The following is a 14,469-nucleotide window of genomic DNA, read 5'->3' as shown; positions in this document are numbered from 1 at the left end:
TGGTTACGAACTCTCCATCATTTAGCGGGGGACCACTTGGAACCTCCTCAAGGACCACTGGTGGTCCCCAGAGCAGCAGTGGTACCTGTCCTGAAGTAGTCAGTGACGGATCAACCCCTCTCAAGGCGCATATCCACCACTGCCTGCGCTGCCCGCTGACACACAAGACACAGCCAGGCAGTGGGCAGTGGGCAGAGGGCAGTGGGCAGAGGGCACTGGGCAGAGGGCAGAGGGCAGAGGGCAGTGGGCAGAGGGCACTGGGCAGAGGGCAGAGGGCAGAGGGCAGTGGGCAGAGGGCACTGGGCAGAGGGCAGTGGGCAGAGGGCAGAGGGCACTGGGCAGAGGGCAGTGGGCACTGGGCAGAGGGCAGAGGGCAGTGGGCAGAGGGCAGAGGGCAGTGGGCACTGGGCAGAGGGCAGAGGGCACTGGGCACTGGGCAGAGGGCAGTGGGCAGAGGACAGTGGGCAGAGGGCACTGGGCAGAGGGCACTGGGCAGTGGGCAGAGGGCAGAGGGCACTGGGCAGAGGGCACTGGGCAGAGGGCAGTGGGCAGTGGGCAGTGGGCAGAGGGCACTGGGCAGAGGGCAGTGGGCAGAGGGCAGTGGGCAGTGGGCAGAGGGCAGTGGGCACTGGGCAGTGGGCAGAGGGAAGTGGGCAGAGGGCAGAGGGCAGAGGGCAGTGGGCAGTGGGCAGAGGGCAGTGGGCAGTGGGCAGAGGGCAGTGGGCAGAGGGCAGAGGGCACTGGGCAGAGGGCAGTGGGCACTGGGCGGTGGGCAGTGGGCAGAGGGCAGTGGGCAGAGGGCAGTGGGCAGAGGGCAGAGGGCAGTGGGCAGAGGGCAGAGGGCAGTGGGCATTGGGCAGAGGGCAGTGGGCAGAGGGCAGTGGGCACTGGGCAGAGGGCAGTGGGCAGAGGGCAGAGGGCAGTGGGCAGTGGGCAGTGGGCACTGGGCAGAGGGCACTGGGCAGTGGGCACTGGGCACTGGGCAGTGGGCAGAGGGCAGAGGGCACTGGGCAGAGGGCAGTGGGCAGAGGGCAGTGGGCACTGGGCACTGGGCACTGGGCAGTGGGCACTGGGCACTGGGCAGTGGGCACTGGGCAGTGGGCACTGGGCAGTGGGCAGAGGGCAGAGGGCACTGGGCACTGGGCAGAGGGCAGTGGGCACTGGGCAGTGGGCACTGGGCAGTGGGCAGAGGGCAGAGGGCAGTGGGCACTGGGCAGAGGGCAGTGGGCAGAGGGCAGTGGGCAGAGGGCAGTGGGCACTGGGCAGAGGGCAGTGGGCAGAGGGCAGTGGGCACTGGGCAGAGGGCAGTGGGCAGAGGGCAGTGGGCACTGGGCAGTGGGCAGTGGGCACTGGGCAGAGGGCACTGGGCAGTGGGCACTGGGCAGTGGGCAGTGGGCAGAGGGCAGAGGGCACTGGGCAGAGGGCAGTGGGCAGAGGGCACTGGGCAGTGGGCACTGGGCAGAGGGCACTGGGCAGTGGGCACTGGGCAGTGGGCACTGGGCAGTGGGCAGTGGGCAGTGGGCAGAGGGCAGAGGGCACTGGGCACTGGGCAGTGGGCACTGGGCAGTGGGCACTGGGCAGTGGGCAGTGGGCAGTGGGCAGAGGGCACTGGGCAGTGGGCACTGGGCAGTGGGCAGAGGGCAGAGGGCAGTGGGCACTGGGCAGAGGGCAGTGGGCACAGCCTTTCCAACTTCAGTCTCTGCTAAACTATTATGTAAGGACTAGGAGATTACTGTATGGTTATTAATACAGTCATTAACAAGAAACATGCATGGCAATGATGAGATGGGGAAAAAACGATGCTGTTTCATGTATTTTCTTATACTGTATTCAACAGCCAAACAGCTGATTGATGGACCATGCATATCATACCTTCCTGAAAAAAGCTATTCGGGGTCCTGAATAGCTTACAAGCGAAACAAAAAGCTGCCTCCTTAATAGGAGAATGTATACAGAACCGGACGGTTGAGAAAAACTTTGAAAACCTCCACTTCTGGTGTTAATACCGTTTTTCAGATTTACTAAAGTCACCATCTCTGTTCTGGCAAGACTGGCATGGAACAGATTAATTATTGACGACAAGCAACCAAGCTGTCACTGAATACTTTCACAATAGCAATTAAATTAATTTACTCACGAGTGCTGAAATCGTGAAATGGAGGATGTAAGAACACACTTTTGTTGGTTTAGAGCAGGGTAAAAACCGTAAATATGAAGTTTTGTGTTTATATTCCTTTTGGCTTACATATAGGCTGTATGTTGTCGCAACAACACACGTTGGTCTGAGCGAGGGGGCCTTCCTGAGCGAGGCGGCTTCTGACGGCGTTGCTTACTCGCTTCCCCTCTGTCAGTGACGGAGGAGGAAGCGACGCGCAGCCGTCGGGAACCCCCCCATGCCGACTGCGCCCTCCCCCCCCAAACCGACCAAGGGAAAATCAACTGCTACAGAAACTGTCGGACGACCAAAAACACTAGCGGGGGTTCCTGTGTTGCTTTATATTTTTCGACAGAAGCAACAGCTGTACTGTAGTCTCGTACCGGGCCCTGCAAGCTGCGGGCCTTGGAGCTTAAGCTCCACTAAGTTCCATTGTTAATCCGGGCCTGGAAGTAGTACTGTGTTCTTCCAGGACTAATAATATACCTGCAGTAGCAGTAGCAGCAGTAGTAGTAGTATTACTAATAGTACTAGTAGTAGTATTAACATACCTGAAGTATCCTCCACTGAGCTCCTCCAGTCCAGGCTCCACGGTGCAGTAGATGGTGGTCTGAGCTCCCTCCACTGTGGTCTTGGTGAACACCCTGAAGATCTTCACGGCCACCTGGATGCACTGGTGTTGATGTCTCCATAGATCTGACTGGACCACGCCGGGATGGAGGGAGAACACACTGACCCCAGAACCTATGAAACACATCAACATCATGACTGCACCACAGGGCCTATGGAACACATCAACATTATGACTGCACCACAGGGCCTATGGAACACATCAACATTATGACTGCACCACAGGGCCTATGGAACACATCAACATTATGACTGCACCACAGGGCCTATGGAACACATCAACATTATGACTGCACCACAGGGCCTATGGAACACATCAACATTATGACTGCACCACAGGGCCTATGGAACACATCAACATTATGACTGCACCACAGGGCCTAGAACACAAAACATTATGACTGCACCACAGGGCCTAGAACACAAAACATTATGACTGCACCACAGGGCCTATGGAACATTGGAGACATTATGACTGCACCACAGGGCCTATGGAACATTGGAGACATTATGACTGCATGCACCACAGGGCCTATGGAACATTGGAGACATTATGACTGCACCACAGGGCCTAGAACACAAAACATTATGACTGCACCACAGGGCCTAGAACACAACAAATTATGACTGCACCACAGGGCCTATGGAACATTGGAGACATTATGACTGCACCACAGGGCCTATGGAACATTGGAGACATTATGACTGCACCACAGGGCCTATGGAACATTGGAGACATTATGACTGCATGCACCACAGGGCCTATGGAACATTGGAGACATTATGACTGCACCACAGGGCCTATGGAACATTGGAGACATTATGACTGCATGCACCACAGGGCCTATGGAACATTGGAGACATTATGACTGCACCACAGGGCCTATGGAACATTGGAGACATTATGACTGCACCACAGGGCCTATGGCACATTGGATACATTATGACTGCACCACAGGGCTTATGGAACATTGGAGACATTATGACTGCACCACAGGGCCTATGGAACATTGGAGACATTATGACTGCACCACAGGGCCTATGGAACATTGGAGACATTATTCTTACACCTTTCAAAGAATATTTTATGACCAACACGCTATAGAGTAACCATAACAAATTTAAATTGACGATTGCTGTTTGCCCATGAACACTTTCAAAATAGTGACCCAGGGTGCCCAATGTTATTTTTGTCATTTTTTTATGAAAGGGTTTTTTCAAAGACGTCCCCAGACGTCCTGGGCACTGGGCAGAGGGCAGAGGGCAGAGGGCAGAGGGAGTGGGCAGAGGGCACTGGGCAGAGGGCAGAGGGCAGAGGGCACTGGGCAGAGGGCAGACGTCCTGGGCACTGCATACGGTTATTCCCAGGACGTATGTGGACGTCTTGGGCACAACATGTGTTGCGATTACATTTGTAATTGTGTTTGTGGCATTGAACATTGGAACGCATGAAAAAAAAAACATACTGTTTCTACTACTATATCATCATATATCACTATATCATCATATATCATTGTCTGTCTGTCTGTCTGTCTGTCTGTCTGTCTGTCTCACCCTGTAGTCTCTTGGCCAGTGAGCGAGCAGACAGGACATTGCACAGCTTGCTCTGTCCGTAGGCCTTGATGGGGTCGTAGCTGCGCTCGCTGTTGATGTCGTCCAGACGTAACGCGGACCAGGTGTGAGCGACGGACGACACGACCACAATGCGAGACGGAGACGAACGCTTCAGCACTTCCAAGAGGAGGTAGGTCAACAGGAAGTGGCCTAAACAGGAAGACATGGCAGGGAATGACGTATACAGGAAGTCATGGGGGTGTTGAGCTCATAGAACAACAAAACCGTTATAGGTGAAGGTGCACTCTACTCAGGGAGTCGAGTTGAGTCTCTGTAGCTGATGGGTGTTGAGCTCATAGACATATATAAAGGCTAGATGGCCCAGTGCATTGTGGGATGTGTAGTTCTATGTACTCTACCAGCCCATATACATATATAAAGGCTAGATGGCCCAGTGCATTGTGGGATGTGTAGTTCTATGTACTCTACCAGCCCATAGACATATATAAAGGCTAGATGGCCCAGTGCATTGTGGGATGTGTAGTTCTATGTACTCTACCAGCCCATAGACATATATAAAGGCTAGATGGCCCAGTGCATTGTGGGATGTGTAGTTCTATGTACTCTACCAGCCCATAGACATATATAAAGGCTAGATGGCCCAGTGCATTGTGGGATGTGTAGTTCTATGTACTCTACCAGCCCATAGACATATATAAAGGCTAGATGGCCCAGTGCATTGTGGGATGTGTAGTTCTATGTACTCTACCAGCTCATAGACATAAAGGCTAGATGGCCCAGTGCATTGTGGGATGTGTAGTTCTATGTACTCTACCAGCTCATAGACATATATAAAGGCTAGATGGCCCAGTGCATTGTGGGATGTGTAGTTCTATGTACTCTACCAGCCCATAGGACATATAAAGGCTAGATGGCTCAAGGCGGAGTCTCTGACGTAGTTCACCTGGCGGCCATCTTGCCTCGGGGCTACAGTACAGTATGTTCAACGGCAGCTCAAACAAAAACAGTCACAACTCACTCAAATCTTGACGGATTTACAAACGGGTTGGTTTATTACAAACGTTGTCAACGTGGCTATGATTCAGGACGCTTATCTGCTTAATTTTGTTTTTTATATGAACGTCGTATAAAAGCATATACGTATGCGGACGTCTCTGACGTTTATAACAAACCAAACCATTTGAAAATTGAGCAAGTTATGGTTATTTAAAAAGTACATGCCCATAGACACAATGTTATGCTGCCCCTCGGTAAGATAGCCGCCACGTAGCAACGTCGCTCTCCATTGGCCAGAGCGCGGGTGAGCCATCTAGCTTTCTTATATATATCCATGGTTGAGCTGTGCAACTATGACTGACTAGTCTCACGTCACTGGACTGCTGACTCTCGCAATTTCCAAATGCTTCATCATACAGTCTGGACCAACGGAAGAGCTATCATGCGTAATCGATAAAGCGGGAGTGGAGCCTCCACCCCACTTCCGTTTCGTCTTTACAGTCGCGCAAACTTATCCTAATATAAATATAAATCATCTAAGCATTAGCATATATAGCTTGTTGCTTAGCAGAAAAGAAAATACAAAAATAAAATGTAAAGATATTTTAAAATATATTTTCATGAACGGAAATGGAAGCTCATGGGGCTATAGCTCCAGACTATATAGAGATTGTGGAATAGTTGTCTGGCTACGTGAGACTAGTAGCCTACTGACTGACTGACGATAAGTTAGATAAATAAACAAACTAAAACTATATGGTCGTCTTACCGAGGTGATTGACTCCATCATACCATATACTGTATGGTCGTCTTACCGAGGTGATTGACTCCATCTTACCATATACTGTATGGTCGTCTTACCGAGGTGATTGACTCCATCATACCATATACTGTATGGTCGTCTTACCGAGGTGATTGACTCCTAACTGCATCTCGAAGCCGTCCACAGTCTTGGAGTGAGGACACATCATGATGCCTGCGTTGTTGATCAACACGTGCACCTGTTTCTCCTCTGTAACGAGCGCACGCACAGACGCACGCACGCACGCACACACGCACGCACGCACGCACGCACGCACACACACACAGTAGCAGCACTATGTTATAGACAATAATTGATCACTTCTATCATCAGTAAAATTACACACGTTTCCAATAAGAATCTGTTTGATGGAATGCCAAAGACACCAGGAGAATGAGACCAGCAGGACACTGCCAGACACCAGGACAATGAGACTAGCAGGACACTGCCAGACACCAGGAGAATGAGACCAGCAGGACACTGCCAGATACCAGGAGAATGAGACCAGCAGGACACTGCCAAAGACACCATGAGCTGCCAGCCAGCAAACTGGTGCTGTGGGAACCAACACATGGGCACCGGTCACGAGGACGTCCCACATTAATATGTGGATGTACTCAAGAATGACGCAGGAGCGCAAAGCACCAACGAGCTGGCCATATGTATGGAGAACCAGGATGTCTGGAAGAACTGGTCAGATGTATGGAGAACCAGGATGACTGGAAGAACTGGTCAGATGTATGGAGAACCATCTGGGATGACTGGAAGAACTGGTCAGATGTATGGAGAACCAGGATGACTGGAAGAACTGGCCAAATGTATGGAGAACCAGGATGACTGGAAGAACTGGTCAGATGTATGGAGAACCAGGAGAACCAGGATGACTGGAAGAACTGGTCAGATGTATGGAGAACCAGGATGACTGGAAGAACTGGTCAAATGTATGGATTATGTGGTATCTACCTCTGTTGATGAGCTTGCTGAAGGCTCGGATGGACCTGGTATCTACTGATGGTATCTATTGATGGTATCTACTGAGGCTCTTATAGATTATTTTATAGATTATAGATTATCTACCTCTGATGATGAGCTCGCTGAAGGCTCTTATAGAGCGAGTGTCGGACAGGTCCAGCTTCCTAACGAGCAGGTTCTCGTTTCCTGTGTCCTCTGCGATGACCTTCCTTGCTTCCTCTGCCCTCTCCAAGTCTCTGCAGGCCATGATGATGCGAGCTCCTGGAAATATTATTATTATTATTAGTGTTATTACTTGCGCAAGCAGAGCGTGCAAGTCATGTTTTCAGTCAGGTGCTACGATGCGTGTTTGGGGCCAGCACATGTTATGACGTCATATGCTGGTCCCGAGCTGACCGTGCAGGTGTGTTTTTGTCATGCTACGAAGCATATGTCCCATGACGTGATGAAGATATGTACCAATGTCCCTTAGAATGCACGTGATATGATGTCATACGGACATACGGAAGCTGACCGTGCAGGTATGTTTTCCGTGAATCGTGATGAAGATTATGTACCAATTCCAGGGTATAATTGGTTGACGATGGTGACGTAATGATGATACGTTTCAGTGTCAAGTACATACGCATCAAACCACCCAGCCGATCACATTATACCACCAACCACTCAGAAAACTACATATACATACATATAGACATGTACACATATATGGACATATGAGCATATGACGTGATGAATATATGTACCAATGCCAGGGTATAGTTGACGGTGACGTAACGATGATTTTACCATACTTAAAAATACTACTTATTTTCCTTCATACGTAGCAAATAGCTAAATCTAATAACTCAATATGTGAGACTAAGATTTTAACGTTTATAGCGGTCTACAGCACTTACACGCTCTGCTTGCGCACTAGTAGGCCATTTATGGCCTACTTGTGTGCAACAAGCAAGTAGGCACTCGACAGAGTGCAGTTCTAGTTGTTATTATTATACGAGCACCTGAAAATATAATCAAAAACTAAGCGTGATTAAAAAGCGTCCCATTTTTAATTGCGTTATTTTTTTCTGTTATTAATTGGTCAAAATTAATCAGTTAAAGTTCCAGCCCGAGTGTGCGTGCCTGCGTGCGTCCGTGCGTGCGTGCGTGCGTGCGTGCGTGCGTGCATGCATTAATGCGTGCGTACGTACGTGCGTGTGTGTCTGTCTGAAGCAATTGGATTGACCATGTTATGTAATACTGCATGTTATGGCTTCACACGTCGTCGCACATTAGTGTTTGAATGTCCACTTCAAAGTGAAGAGGTCGGACATTACCATGTGTTTGTTCCAATTCAACATGTACTCACTAGTATCTTTACATTACCATGTTGTTCCAATTCAACATGTACTCACTAGTATCTTTACATTACCATGTTGTTCCAATTCAACATGTACTCACTAGTATCTTTACATTATCATGTTGTTCCAATTCAACATGTACTCACTAGTATCTTTACATTACCATGTTGTTCCAATTCAACATGTACTCACTAGTATCTTTACATTATCATGTTGTTCCAATTCAACATGTACTCACTAGTATCTTTACATTACCATGTTGTTCCAATTCAACATGTACTCACTAGTATCTTTACATTACCATGTTGTTCCAATTCAACATGTACTCACTAGTATCTTTACATTACCATGTTGTTCCAATTCAACATGTACTCACTAGTATCTTTACATTACCATGTTGTTCCAATTCCCCCCCCCCCCCTCTCTCTCTCTGACTGGTGCGACACGGCTAGAACTATGGAGGGCAAAAATGCTGCCCTCCATAGTTCTGGCCGCATATCTCCGCACGCACGCACACACGCACGCACGCACGCACGAAAGCACGCACGCACGCACGCACGCACACACGCACACACGCACACACGCGCACACACGCACACACGCACACACGCGCGCACACACACACACACACACACACACACACACACACACACACACACACACACACACACACACACACACACACACACACACACACACACACACACACACAATAGCTTCTATGTGCAGTAATTATGGGAGATGGGGAGCAAAGCGCTGCTTTACTCATCAAAGTGTCTTTGTCTCCAATGAGGGGGAAGCTCCCAACAGCCAATCACATCACACCGTCCCTCTGCAGTGTCCCAACAGCCAATCACATCAGGGGAAGCATTATGTTCCCCTCTACGAAGCCCCACATGGTCCCCACATGATCCCCACATGGTCCCCACATGGTCCCCACATGATCCCCACATGGTCCCCACATGGTCCCCACATGGTCCCCACATGATCCCCACATGGTCCCCACATGGTCCCCACATGGTCCCCACATGGTCCCAGCTATACAGACATGGTCCCCACATGGTCCCAGCTATACAGACATGGTCCCCACATGGTCCCAGCTATACAGACATGGTCCCCACATGGTCCCAGCTATACAGACATGGTCCCCACATGGTCCCAGCTATACAGACATGGTCCCCACATGGTCGCCACATGATCCCCACATGGTCCCCACATGGTCCCCACATGGTCCCAGCTATACAGACATGGTCCCCACATGGTCCCCACATGATCCCCACATGGTCCCCACATGGTCCCCACATGGTCCCAGCTATACAGACATGGTCCCCACATGGTCCCCACATGATCCCCACATGGTCCCCACATGGTCCCCACATGGTCCCAGCTATACAGACATGGTCCCCACATGGTCCCCACATGATCCCCACATGATCCCCACATGGTCCCCACATGGTCCCCACATGGTCCCAGCTATACAGACATGGTCCCCACATGGTCCCCACATGGTCCCCACATGGTCCCAGCTATACAGACATGGTCCCCACATGGTCGCCACATGATCCCCACATGGTCCCCACATGGTCCCCACATGGTCCCAGCTATACAGACATGGTCCCCACATGGTCGCCACATGATCCCCACATGGTCCCCACATGGTCCCAGCTATACAGACATGGTCCCCACATGGTCGCCACATGATCCCCACATGGTCCCCACATGGTCCCAGCTATACAGACATGGTCCCCACATGGTCCCCACATGGTCCCCACATGGTCCCAGCTATACAGACATGGTCCCCACATGGTCCCAGCTATACAGACATGGTCCCCACATGGTCCCCACATGGTCCCCACATGGTCCCAGCTATACAGACATGGTCCCCACATGGTCGCCACATGATCCCCACATGGTCCCCACATGGTCCCAGCTATACAGACATGGTCCCCACATGGTCCCAGCTATACAGACATGGTCCCCACATGGTCCCCACATGGTCCCCACATGGTCCCAGCTATACAGACATGGTCCCCACATGGTCCCCACATGGTCCCCACATGGTCCCAGCTATACAGGCATGGTCCCCACATGGTCCCAGCTATACAGACATGGTCCCCACATGGTCCCCACATGATCCCCACATGATCCCCACATGATCCCCACATGGTCCCAGCTATACAGACATGGTCCCCACATGGTCCCAGCTATACAGACATGGTCCCCACATGGTCCCAGCTATACAGACATGGTCCCCACATGATCCCCACATGGTCCCCACATGATCCCCACATGGTCCCCACATGGTCCCCACATGGTCCCAGCTATACAGACATGGTCCCCACATGCTCCCAGCTATACAGACATGGTCCCCACATGGTCCCAGCTATACAGACATGGTCCCCACATGGTCCCAGCTATACAGACATGGTCCCCACATGGTCCCAGCTATACAGACATGGTCCCCACATGGTCCCAGCTATACAGACATGGTCCCCACATGGTCCCCACATGGTCCCCACATGGTCCCAGCTATACAGACATGGTCCCCACATGGTCGCCACATGGTCCCCACATGGTCCCCACATGGTCGCCACATGGTCCCCACATGGTCCCAGCTATACAGACATGGTCCCCACATGGTCCCCACATGGTCCCCACATGGTCCCAGCTATACAGACATGGTCCCCACATGGTCCCCACATGGTTCCCACATGGTCCCAGCCATACTTACATGGTCCCCACATGGTCCCCACATGGTCCCAGCTATACAGACATGGTCCCCACATGGTCCCCACATGGTCCGAACTATACAGACATGGTCCCCACATGGTCCCCACATGGTCCCAGCTATACAGACATGGTCCCCACATGGTCCCCACATGGTCCCAGCTATACAGACATGGTCCCCACATGGTCCCAGCTATACAGACATGGTCCCCACATGGTCCCAGCTCCATCACATGAACCTGTCAGGGTTCTTAGGCCTGTCCACAGCCTCAGATCCTCAATAAAGGCCCTCCTAGTTCCTCCCTCAACCCACCTTGACACCCGGGGTGATGGAACTAGCAACCTCTAGCTGCTGCTCGTTGCTTTAGCAGCCCAGGCACCTCCGCTAGCTCTTCATCCGCGGCCATGTTTCCATCAGAGTTTGGAAGCACTCGTTTTCAGTAAAGCAACGTCCTGCTGCCTCCTGCATTATGTGCTAATTCAAAACAGGTGGTACGCAGCTGGGCAGTGATATCTAACGAGCGCTTCCAAACTCCAGCACTTAGAAAAAATATTCACCTGCAAGGACACAAAGTAGCTCAACAACATGTCTACGGTGGGTTTTTATGAAACAAACACTTTGAGGATAGAAAGAGAATAATTCAAGCTTTCCGTACAGCAATGTTGGTGAGTTTGACGTTGTTTAATACAATCAGATATAGAGCACCGAAGTCCTGAAGTCACTGCTCTCTACTGTCAGTAGAGGGCACCAACACACAGGTTCATGTATTTTTTTTATTTGCATTGAAATCCCCATAGGGCGATTTTAGGTCGCTTCATATAAGAACTGTGTTTGAAAAATAAACCGATCACCCCGGCCTTTTCACTCATATGGATATGAAGCATCGACTGAAGGTGGAAATGTACAAATATACCCAAAGAGTAACGAAATAAGTGTTAGAAACGAGTCAAACAACCCAGAGACTACATTTCCGGGTATGCGTGTGGCTGCATCTGTCCGTCGCACAACAGAAACTGAATGTCAATTACGTTTATTTTTATTTTATTGATATTTAATGTTTCGTGGTTAGTACAAGTCGAGTCACCACAAGCTGAGCTTACGTCAACGAGGAATCTCAGGAACGCAATGTGTTGACAGCTGGGCGTGACGTATATTAGGAGCGACATTGCCTTCATATGTAGTTTCAAGGCTTTTGCGGTCACATTAATTCCATTTTCTCCAGAAACTGGCTGTATCAAATATGAATGGACATCATTAACGACGCACAGCCACTCCCCTGACAGAAAGGCCGGGGTGGTCGGTTTATTTTTCAAACACAGTTCTTATATGAAGCGACATAAAATCGCGGATTTCAAATCGGGGATTTCAATGCAAATAAAAACAAACATGAACCTGTGTGTTGGTGCCCTCTACTGGAAGTGACGTCAGACTTGGGTGCTCTATTGGACTGTTCTGTTTGGATGAATGGGCTGCAGATGGAAGTTGCACCTTGTCATTAACTTATATGGTAAGATGGCCGCGGTCTGCATGAGAATAGGCTAGCAGAGTCAGTGCCTTAAAAACACATTCATGTCAAGTTCTTTTCCTAATAATACCTAATAGCTTTTTACTTGTCTTTGATGTTTTATTTTTTATTTTGCTGTTTGTTATTTGTATGCTTTGCTGTTTGTGATGCTCATGATGTTTTGATGTTGTTCATGATTGATGTATTTAACCATCTGTAAAGCCCTTTGTAACAGTTTGTTTGCGTGCGTGCGTGCGTGCGTGCGTGCGTGCGTGCGTGCGTGCAATACTTTTACTTGGTTGGATATATATATATATATATATATATATTAGAGCTGGGACTTGATTAAAAAAATTAATCTAATTAATCAGAGGTTTTGTAGTTAATTAATCTCGATTAATCACATTTTAATCGCATATCAATATTCAACCCGAGAACAGTGAGAAACCTTTTTTTTCAAATGTTTTTTGGTATTCCAGTGAATAGTGACTACGGGATTCCACTCATTTTCAACATTTTACTGTCATTAATATACCTTAGAGTTGTTGTGTGGATATAATAAGAAAGTCCCCCCCATTCTGTGTTGCCTAGAACTGGAGGTCTGAAAAAAAATCAGTAACATTATGAAGTACATCTCAGTGACGTCACAAAAATGTACTTCATAATGTTACTGTTTTTTTCAGACCTCCAGTTCTATAGGCAACACATAATGGGGGGACTTTATTATTTCCAGTGCACACAACTCCATAGAAAAATGTTGAAAATGAGTGGTATTCCCCTTTAAGCAATACAACTTTTTTTATCCCAACAGATAAACAAGAGCAGCAAGTGCCTATATAGTGTCTTCAGTGTGTATATGAAATACTCAAATGTGCTTTACATGGCGGGGCATGAGAACAAATAAAAACAACTTTATTATGGGGGAAACATTTCACATGAGGTTGGGGCTGACCCACGCTTGTCGCTTGCTACTTCAGTATGTTCCGCATCGAGGACAGCTTGACAGCTTCGTGCTGTGGTGAAATCACCGCGCGTCTCCGGTGGTCTGTGAGACATGTTAAACTGAAGCAGCTAGCAAGCCTAGCATTTAAGCTAACGTTGGTCATAATGGATCCTTTCCCTCTGGCATTGCACACAGCCATGCCGCTATCCACGCGTCCACCCGATAGCTTTTACATCTAAATGTCCCATCCATGGAGCAAAAGCGATATAAGCGGCTTCTTCCTTCGATTCATTTGGGTTTGGATTTTGGGCTTTCTGACGGAGCTGTAGCCTGTAGTGTAGAGTGAACAACAGCTGCTGCTGCTGCTGCAGCTTGCATGCCGCAGCCAATTCAGTACTACTAGAAACACAGTGAGAAACATTCCGCGGTGAAAAAAAAGGTGCGATTAAATGCGTTAATTTTTTTAACGCGTTAATTTTTCTGTAGTTAATTCATCTCAATTAACGCGTTAAAGTCCCGGCCCTAATATATATATATATATACATACTTTCCAACCACTGCTGTTGTAAAATGAAGTCAACTGGTTTAGTGAAGGTGTCAGGTGGAACGGATCACTGGAGCGGATCACTGGAACGGATCACACGCTTTAAGCCTAAGCCTCATTTACGGCTCGTCGTACAATGGAATGGAGTCGTCGCTTTAATTTACTTTACTTTATTTTATTTTGACGGGTCAGAGTATATTAATGAACATTACATTAAAAATGTAGAGTAATTAAATAGGCTACACCAGATTTAGCAGAGATGCTAATTTCCATCCGT

General features: G+C 49.2%; 1 protein-coding gene across 1 annotated transcript in view; it reads right to left on the bottom strand.

Moving 5' to 3' along the window:
• Positions 1-14,469, bottom strand: part of LOC306918307 (retinol dehydrogenase 12-like) — a 31,940-nt gene that overhangs the window by 471 nt on the left and 17,000 nt on the right. Inside the window, exons 3-6 of the mRNA XM_079531199.1 lie at positions 7,236-7,391; positions 6,264-6,368; positions 4,340-4,549; positions 2,707-2,899 (exon numbers count right to left, since the gene is read on the bottom strand). Coding sequence (XP_079387325.1) covers positions 2,707-2,899; positions 4,340-4,549; positions 6,264-6,368; positions 7,236-7,377 — 650 coding nt within the window. The 5' untranslated portion in view covers positions 7,378-7,391. The remainder of the gene's footprint in view (positions 1-2,706; positions 2,900-4,339; positions 4,550-6,263; positions 6,369-7,235; positions 7,392-14,469) is intronic.

The sequence above is a fragment of the Electrona antarctica genome, assembly GCF_951216825.1.
Source record: "Electrona antarctica genome assembly, contig: scaffold_147, whole genome shotgun sequence".
NCBI classification, from domain to species: Eukaryota; Metazoa; Chordata; class Actinopteri; order Myctophiformes; family Myctophidae; genus Electrona; species Electrona antarctica.
This window is presented reverse-complemented; position numbering and strand designations above follow the sequence as displayed.